The following is a 10,409-nucleotide window of genomic DNA, read 5'->3' on the forward strand; positions in this document are numbered from 1 at the left end:
TATAAATATATATATTTGTTTAAAAAATTATATTGTTTATTATATTGTGTAATTTCTATACAGTGCCATAAAAAGGGTTTTGCCCCTTCCGGTTTTTTATTTTTTATTTAATTTTTTGCATATTTGTCACACTTAAAAGATTCAGATCATCAAACAAATTTTTATATTACACAAAGATAATGTATGTAAATACAAAATGCAGTTTTTAAATTTCATTTATTAAGGGAAAAAAGCTGTCCAAACCTACCTGGCACTACGTGAAAAATGTATTGCCCCCTGTAGCTCCTGTTAAATCATGAAATAACTGTGATTAACCACATTATTTTACAAAGTTGAGTTAAATTTCACTATCCACACCCAGGCCTGAATTACTGCCTGTTGAATCAAGAAATCACTTAAATAGAACCTGTCTGACAAAGTGAAGCATGCTTAAAGAGCAACACATCATGCCGCGATCTAAAGAAATTCAAGAACAGATGAGAAACAAAATAGTTGACATGTATCAGTCTGGAAAGGGTTATAAAGCCATTTCCAAGGCTTTGGGACTCCAGCAAACCATGGTCAGAGCCTTTATCCACAAATGGAGAAAACTTGGAACAGTGGTGAACCTTCCCAGAAGTGGCCGGCCAACCAAAATTACTCCCAAGAGCACGACGACGACTCATCCAAGAGGTCATAAAAGAACTGCAGGCCTCACTTGCCTTAATTAAGGTCAGTGTTCATGACAATCAACAATAAGAAAGAGACTGGGCAAAAATGGCATCCATGGGAGAGTTCCAAGGCAATAGCCATTGCTGACCAAAAAGAACACAAAGGCTTGTCTCACATTTGCCAAAAAATATCTTGATTATCCCCAAGACTTTAGGGCAATGGGGCAAATATTCTGTGGACTGTTGAGACAAAAGTTGAAAATTTTGTAAGGTGTGTGCCCCGTTACATCTGGCATAAAAACAACACAGGATTTCATAAAAAGAACATCATTACCAACAGTTAACCATGGTGGTGTAGTGTGATCGACTGGGGCTGCTTTGCAGCTTCAGGACCTGGATGACTTGCCATAATTGATGGAACCGTGAATTCTGCACTCTATCAGAAAATCCTGAAGGAGAATGTCCAGCCTTCAATTTGTGAAACGCTTAACGCTTGATTGCAGTTGTTGCTGCAAAGGGTGGTACAACCAGTTATTCGATTTTTTCACGTAGTTCCAGGCAGGTTTTGACAGCTTTTTTCCCTTAATAAATTAAATCATTATTTCAAAACTGCATTTTGTATTTACTCGGGTTATCTTTGTGTAATATTAAAATTAGTTTGATGACCTGAATCATTCAAGTGTGAAAAATATGCAAAAAAAACAAAAAACAAGGAAGGGGCAAAAACTTTTTCACAGCACTATATATATAACTTATATAATTTTTTTTCTGCTGGTGGCAAAATGTAAAAAAGTAATTCTAGAAATTCAAATATACTGTATGTAAATATGTTAATTATTGACTATTTTTAACCTGCTAATCAGTCAATTAAAATTAAAATAATAAAAAATAAATAATATTTTTTTTCAGCTGCTGAATACATGCTTACATGCTGCCATCACGAGGCTTTAACGTACACCATATTTGCTAATCAACACAGAACAACCAGTTTATCTATGTTGATCTGTAATGTGCGCAACTAATTTGTTTCTTCTTCTGGATTGTTCAGCGCTCTGTGAGCATCTTGCTTCCATCATAGTGAGGCTGGTGAGATGGTGTCTCTTTCAAATACCTCTTTTAAAGGTCAGCTTTGTCCAGGAGCTGATTTGACACCCCTCGTTTAATCAGATAGCAGTGAGGGTTTTAAAAAATGCCTTATTCCATTTTTTTTTACCTTCGCTGTCTCTCACTTTTCATCTTTCGCTCTCTATTTTCCCTCTCTCAATTAATTTTATTTCAATTATTCACTGCTTCTGTGTGTTACTGTCATGCATATATCATGCTTTTGTCATTGTAAATTAGTTGTACCATTTTATCTAGGTGTCTTATAAAAGGCCGATGAATCTAAAGTGTTGCTGTTGCGCTAGCAACACCAAGGTTGTGTCTTTGTTTAGAAAGAAACGGATAAAAAGAAGTCGCTTCAAATGGATGAATGTAAATTTTTATGTCCGTTTAATAGGTAATTCTCCCTAGCAGCCATTTTCTATGTAAAATAAAAAATCTGGTGTTGAACAAAAAAGCTCGAATTAAATATTTTCTTTCACATTTCTTCTCCCCCTTTGTTATTGTGTGCCAAATATTTCTGTCAAAAGATACAAAAAATGTTACAAACTGATCTGCGTTTGTGCTTTCAGTGAATGACTAGGAACTTCCTGTCCAAATATTGACATTTCCTGCCTCATTTTAGGCCAAGATTACTGTCTTTAGCTTGTTGTCTGTTTATTGGATTGTAAACACTGATATCAACCATGTCCGCAGACACAGTGTAGGGAAAAAGCCAGTTTAAGTGGAAAACCCACTCTGAACCTCTTTCAAATGCAAGGCTTGACATTTACTCCTCTGATATCATTCATCCTTTGACGTGGGCGGATGTCTCATCATAGCTCGGGAAGATCTAGGGCTCCAGCACCTGTTGGGAATGAGTATTGGCCTTTCTTGTAAAGTACGCCCGGCTCACTGGCAGGTAATGGCTCAAAGCTTGAATGGCAGGAATCTCTGTAATCAAACAGATGTCAAATATGCAGCTGCGGGGGAGAGCCTGGTACATTGTGCCCGGTCTGGCGCACTGGGAGACCAGCCAGTCCCCATTGGTATTGGCAAGCGCTCAAGAGCCTGTCTGTCAGTCTTAGACAGGAGCTTGAGTTGAACCCTCGTTCCCCTCCTTTCCGTTCAGTCAGACCATTCAGCCCCTGTCTGCCATCAAGCTGGAGATCTTTATATAGGCTTCTTTTTAATTTCCTTCCCTGTTGCAGGCTATGTTAATGTACTCATGCATCATGTCAGTCCTCAACATCCTGTCATTAACATCGTAGCAAAACACGCCCATTAAAGATTAACTTTTAGAAGAATTTGGCAGTTTTCTAGCAGATAATTACTCAAGGATTGGGTAAAATTGAGGATTTGCTTGCTTTCAGTTCATACGTTGGAATTTGAATTGGAATGGCATCAAACTTTGAATTGCAATCCAAATAAATTCAACAAAGTTACTGAACTATGTCTATTTGCTTATTTACGCACATTTTCAGTTAGAATATTTTTGTCAACTGATATTTTCTAAATTAAGATTTAGTCAAAAAGGTTAACAGCAAATTTTGACATTCAGTGTATATATCACATTGTTTTCATTCATAAAAACATGTCTTATATTTCTATTAAATAATTTAATAACATTTATACTATATATTTCATTATTTAATATAATTTTACATGTTTTTAAAACAGACTACTCTTACATTAGTAGAGTTAGTAAAATTACATTTAGAATTCTACATCCTCACTTCATTTCAAAATCAGCTATTGAATTGCCGTTCATTGAATCAATTATGATAGCACAATTGACCGTTCAAAAAGAGCTTGATTGACAGGCAATTTGACCAATCATATCGCCAAATCTTGCCCGACAAACAAATCAGACAGGAGAGTAGATTAACTTTGGTAGACTTAAACTTGAAAAATGTTGTGTATTGACGCCTTTGCAAGGTTGAAATAAAATACATTCCGATATTCATTCATGTTTATTTCGTGCATTTAAGTAAATATGAAATAATGATTGGTTCATGTGCCGCTTGAACTGAGGCAATAGAGTGATCTGTCACGACACATTAAAGAGCCACAAAATTGTATTTATTGTTTGAATTTCTTTTAAAAATATATATTGTCAGTTTCCTCTTTGTTCCGCAATGTATTTTTCACTGCGTGAGAACATGTGTGGTGTGAGAGCGGCTTGTCGGACATAGCAACTGTAACTAAGGATGGTGGGTTTTTGCGAATGGTCAATTGCCTGCTTTTAAATAGTAAAAAGCAATACGCCATTATATACAATCTTCTGCCAAATAACACTAGAGCATTTCTATGAATTTAATTTGATTAATTATCCCGTCTTCCTCTCCCCTCACCTCCATTTATTTCCCCCTCTCTCTCCAGGTCTTTTGTGAACTACTTAACACACTGTTTGCTAATACGGCCTTTTATAGCAATTAAATGCCGATTTGGTGGTGTTGGAGTAATTGTCACCCCAGGCTATCTGTGCTGGCCTAGAACAAATGTGTGTGTGTATGTTTGTGTGTGCGTAATGTATAATAAATGATTCCTCTCACACACAGGGGGTTTATGTGCAGCTCAGGGGGTGAAAAGACTCATGCAGGTGTTGAATCTGAGTCAATGTTTAGTGCCGTCTCTCTTCATCCGTCTTCCTACTGTAATGCATGTGTAGTTTTCATAGTGCAGCTTTAGGGATGAGTGTTTTGGCAAAAAGCTCAGTATTGATTCAGTCCAGCAAAACCCCTACTGCAGGATTAAATCAATCCTGATATACTGAGAATGTATACTGAGATACGTATTATTACATTGCATTTCTGATTGCTTTCTGATTGGTCATTCATGGTATTCTGTGTAATGTGATATTTCTTTAATGTCTGCCCACATAATGCCATAATGGATCAATCAGAATCAAGTATATACCAACACTTCAATTGACAAATATATATGTAAGTAAGAAATAAAAGGGTGTTCCAAAAGACTTTGGTGTTTACTTTGTAGTAGGGCTGCCCTCGACTAAAGATTTTCTGGTCAACTAGCAGTCGTTCGTTTTAAGTGATTAGTCGATTAATCGCATGTTTATGTTAATAAACCATATAATTCATATTAATGAGCCTTTAATTGCCTACACAGTGCACCGGCTGAAGTAATGATTATGAATGCTTCAGGAAAAAACAGCAAGAAGTCTGCCTTAACATTATAATAATTAATTGATAAACTAGTGTTTTCTGTATTTTTGGCTACAATTACGAAGTCGACAACACTGACTCGTTATCTCCACAGTGAACGTGCATGTTTCATACGGATTACATAATCTAAAAATATTTGTTTTCCATTTGAATTGGTTCATTTAAAAGTAGACATTTTCTATAGATATATTTTTCATGTCTGTGAGGCAAGCACAGAGTTTTGGTTAATTTTTGTTTTTTAACATGCTCAAGTTCACAGAGACCTAGATGGCAGATAGCACACCCTCTTTGCTTTCATTATTTTACAAAAGCACAAAGTTTTGTTGTTATTGTGAGTGCACACAAATAAAAGTAGAATTTTCACAGATTTGAAAGATGTATTACTCTTATCTGTACAAGTAAAAATGACAGAGTATTTTAAGTTAAATGCAAATGATCGCACTGATGCCACCAGTGGTTAGTCACTATTAGGGGGAAGCCCTACTTTGTAGTTATTTAAGTAAGGAGGCAGCATGATTGTTTTATATTACATTGACACAACAGTTCAATAATTAGTTAATTAAGTTAATAAATAAAAATAATAATTAATAATAAAGTTAATATTGAGTAATTTGCATTTTAGACACAATCCTGTTCCTTTGTCTGGTTTTACTCTTATAATGGAAATGGTTATGTTTAGCTACTGTACATCAGGGCTGTTGTGCATCTTTGAGCCACACTCATGTGCTGAATGATTCATTGTTTTTGAACAGATCGTTTGAGTGAATTATTCAGGGACTTATTCATGAAGACAGAACTTGAAGGTCCTGAATGAATCTGCATTTTTAACATATATCGGTTGAATGAACGATTCAATGACTTACTCATGAAGTTGGTCACTTACAGTTATTACCGAATGCATCAGCATTTGTGAACAAATTGGTTACATGATTTCAATGACTCGCTCAAAGTTGGTCACTTACAGTATTTTGAATCAGCTGAATAAGTTCAATGACTCACTCATAATGATAGACACTTGTTGCCACCTACTGGCATAATAATGCAACTTGTAGAACGTGTCACTGAAAAATGGCAAGCACTAATGCACTGATTGTGTAGTACTGGCCTCTCTCTCTCCACTATAAGATATTCCTTCACCATTCTCAGTGGGCAACATGGAGGATAAAACAATTACGCTTTAACAATTCTTTGAATTAATTCAGCCGGGTCAATATAGATCATGGACCTCTGGGAGTTCAGGCCAGATGTTTTCAGCCTGTACACAGGAGAAGTACACAGCGCTCGCTCCGACAACTGTCACGGAATGTGATTTGTGACGAATACCGGAATCATCCGAGTGTGTGCATCCCTCACTTTTATAATGTCAGAGAATCGGGGGAATTTACTCATGTTATTTTGGAGAACTGCCACAGGGTTGACAGACTGTCAGGATTTCGACAGATCTCCTCTATCTGATATTACAATCCATCTCCCTCCGTCCTCTGCTTCCTGCCTTTCCAGCCATCTCGTGAGCGCTGACACTCCTATCACATTGGTAAATACTACTTTAATTGATACTCAGGTTGTTTTAGAATTAATGAGCTGGCACCCATGTGCTGATGTGAGCGAAAAGAACATCTCTCTTTGAATTGCTTTGTAGCCTTTATTGCTCTCCAGAAATCATGTTAGCCAAACCAATCTCATTTAAATCTTCCATTCCCTAATTAACCCTCAACTCCTTCTCATGCTGCTCGCAACTGCACTTTTTGTAGATTTTTAGATTAACTGTTAGATATTTGTGTCTCTGTGTAGAGTATATTGGATTTTTATTTTGATCAATCAGAAAACAGTTAAACTGAGAACAAAATCATCTTCATTATGTAAATGCCAAGTATTACATGAACAGATCAGATAGGACACAAAGTGGCGAATTGACTAAACAGCCTCTTCTGCATAAAATTTCAGAGCAAACACCTGCATCTTATTCATTAACCACCTGCAATCCAGTTTAACCAGACACAGTCTGCTTTGGTTTACTGCTGCTTATGTATATGAATTAAGTCATTGGATGAATTCCAATTGCCATTTTTTCACTCTTGAAGGGAAGGGGATATTTTTAAAAGGGCCATTCTCTGGCCAAATTTGTCTGTTTCCGGTTATGATTGAATAGCTACTTGAACAGAACTACTTGAATGGAGAAAGGCTCACCAACCCAGTATTTATTTTATTAAAAGTATGGTAAAAACAGTAATATTGTGAAATATTATTACAATTTAAAATATCTGCTTTCTATTTTAATGTGTTTTAAAATGCTGATTTGGATTTCTTATTATGAATATTAAAAACAGTTTTGCTGCTTAATGTTTTTGTGGAAATGGCTCAAATTTTGTATGGGACTGAATGTGAAATGTCAGAAGAACAGCATTTGTTTGAAATGGAAAAAAATCTCACAACAGAGGCATTATAAAATAGGCTGCTTTTGCTCAAATCATGCAAAAAAGCTATTTTTAAGCTAGTTCAGTTAATGTGCATTCAACATAAAATTTCAGAGCAAACACCTGCATCTTATTCATTAACCACCCGCAATCCAGTTTAACCAGACACAGTCTGCTTTGGTTTACTGCTGCTTATGTATATGAATTAAGTCATTGGATGAATTCCAATTGCCATTTTTTCACTCTTGAAGGGAAGGGGATATTTTTAAAAGGGCCATTCTCTGGCCAAATTTGTCCGTTTCCGGTTATGATTGAATAGCTACTTGAACAGAACTACTTGAATGGAGAAAGGCTCACCAACCCAGTATTTATTTTATTAAAAGTATGGTAAAAACAGTAATATTGTGAAATATTATTACAATTTAAAATATCTGTTTTCTATTTTAATGTGTTTTAAAATGCTGATTTGGATTTCTTATTATGAATATTAAAAACAGTTTTGCTGCTTAATGTTTTTGTGGAAATGGCTCAAATTTTTTATGGGACTGAATGTGAAATGTCAGAAGAACAGCATTTGTTTGAAATGGAAAAAAATCTCACAACAGAGGCATTATAAAATAGGCTGCTTTTGCTCAAATCATGCAAAAAACTATTTTTAAGCTAGTTCAGTTAATGTGCATTCAATAGTAGAAAATCTGCTGAAGCATCTATTTAAATGGCTATTGGCTCTCTTATTTGTAAGGCTGGACTACTATCAATTCTTCTGTCAAAAATCTGATTAGCTGTTTTAACAGTAATGTGCAATTCATAGTGAATGTTAATGTATTCATCCAAAGTGAAGCAAGTCTTTTCATAGAAGCAGCCTTTTATTCTTCGACCCAAGACATCTCTTTTGAATTTGAAAAAAAGTCCATTAATAACATTGCTTTTCTAAATGCATATGTGTGTTTCTGTATTTAAGAGTGTGTAGCAGCTGTAAGCAAATAGATATGACCCAAACACCACATGATGTTCAGAATAAACCCACAGTGATAAAACCGCTTCACAGTATAAGCAACCTGAATGATCCAGGGTCACCAAGATACACTACATAATGCAAGGTCATTTGTTTCCAACAGGGTCAAGTTGAAGGATGGTGTGGCATTTTTGGGAGCGAGGGCCAGCAACCCTGTTCAGTGGACAGTTAGTCAAGACGTCAGGAGCGAGGGACACAGAGTGGTCACTCTGCACTGTCGTAGGAAGGAAGCCAACTTCGGAAAAAGGTCAGTAACTGTTCAATCTTTCCGTTCTATTAACGCTTTTATTAACAAAGGGGAATTCTGAATCTAGAGACTACTGGTATCAAAGGCGCTATCGTCAGAAGGCTGCTGGTTACTTGAATGACCCAGAAGTTCAAAGTTTAAGATCGAAGCTTAAGGCAAAAACACTGCAAACCAAAAAGTGTTTTCTTCCCTTGCTCACAATTCTGTTCTCTTTGTAAAGTTTCGGCCAACAAAGATCCAAACGCATGCACATATACAGTGACCTGCACCATACAGCCCTTTGGCCTTTAGCCCTCAAATATAAGCATCTCTGCCTAATGACTATTCTTCTAAACTCTTCTGCTTGTTTCATATACAGGCCCTCTGGTACTGACAGCATGTTTTTTTCAGAGTACTGCATTATATTATGAAGTGCTAGGAAGTTACTTCACTACATTTCTCAGAAGCAATACAGTACTTCAAATGGTTTCAAACATGCAACTTTTCCTGTAACAAGCTACCTTAACTTTAGAGCTACTTTAAGCTACTAGTAGCTTTGTAGTTACTTCTTGGTGCATTTTTTTTTTGTCATTTGTATTCATGTGATTAATTTGAGTAATTTATTGGTACTGAAATGCTGTTCGTACCTTTGACTTTGTTATGTAAATTAGGGTGTTTCATCAGTTGTATTTAGTATAAATGTATCTGCTTAAAAAGAGAGCTCACCCACAATTAAAAATTCTGTCATCAATTACTCACCCTCATGTTGTTCCAAACCCACAGGATTTTTGTTCAGCTTTGTAAGCAACACATTGTGATGAACAGATTAACATTGATTAACCAGTGCTTAATTTGTGAATGAATATTTCCCGGAACAAAATCAGCAGTTAAAAGCCATACATACATCTTAAATTTTCCCGGAACATACAGTGACGTCACTAAACAGTGATAGTTCAACTATAAGAACATCAGTAAAATAAATAAAAAGAACATCATTCACAAGTTTCTGAACGAACTTGTGTATTATTCCTTAACATATATACACGGCCTATGATTTTTTATATGTGTAGCTGATATGATTATTATAAAACGCCACTGCTGTGGAAAGTAATGGAAAGTAAACAAATTAAATCACTTGCATTGTCTAATCTTCAAGAAGAGCCCACAGTGCATTGAAACACTTCTTGTCATCCTCCTCCCTACTGCGGACTTTGCTGCGTGTCTCAGTCGCATATCAGTGCCCTTTAGCAATTCAAGATCTAACGTACGTTTCTGGTTTAAATTTGCACAGGGGTGGTGTTACGGGGCTGACAAGACGTGAGACGTGCGGCTCCATATGCAAGCTTTATTAACATCAGAGGAGGTCAGAAACACAGGCAGGGTCGAACAGTGGCAAACAGGTATATGGCGGGCAAGACACAAGAATAGTCCTAGGGCTAGCGTAGGTCAACGATTGGCGAACAGGATCACAAGGGCGAGACTAAAGGGATAACTCTAGGAAAACAGGCACAGATCAGAAACCGAGAAAACAGACAAGGCAAGACTAGGACGCTAAAGAGGGCTCTGTAGAGTAGCTATCACTGCTGGCGATAAGCGCATACAATACTCGGCAGAGAATGGTTGTTTGAGTGAGTGTATTTATAGTGAATGTGTGATTGATGACAGCTGTGTGCAATCAGTGCTGTGTGCAATAAGGGCTGTGTGCAATCAGTGCAGTGGCTGATGGGATATGTAGTCCGGGATGACATGCAACAGTTTGTGTTGTGCGAGAGTCACTGTAATGGAAGGGTGACCTCTGGTGGTGATTGAACGGAAGTCCATGGACAGGATTCATGACAG

General features: G+C 36.6%; 1 protein-coding gene across 1 annotated transcript in view; it reads left to right on the forward strand.

The window, feature by feature from the left end:
- Nucleotides 1-10,409, forward strand: part of LOC107565378 (transmembrane protein 132C-like) — a 178,856-nt gene that overhangs the window by 72,188 nt on the left and 96,259 nt on the right. The window contains exon 3 of the mRNA XM_016250593.1: nt 8,448-8,591. Coding sequence (XP_016106079.1) covers nt 8,448-8,591 — 144 coding nt within the window. The remainder of the gene's footprint in view (nt 1-8,447; nt 8,592-10,409) is intronic.

The sequence above is a fragment of the Sinocyclocheilus grahami genome, unplaced genomic scaffold (assembly GCF_001515645.1).
Source record: "Sinocyclocheilus grahami isolate Dianchi unplaced genomic scaffold, SAMN03320097.WGS_v1.1 scaffold998.1, whole genome shotgun sequence".
NCBI lineage: Eukaryota > Metazoa > Chordata > Actinopteri > Cypriniformes > Cyprinidae > Sinocyclocheilus > Sinocyclocheilus grahami.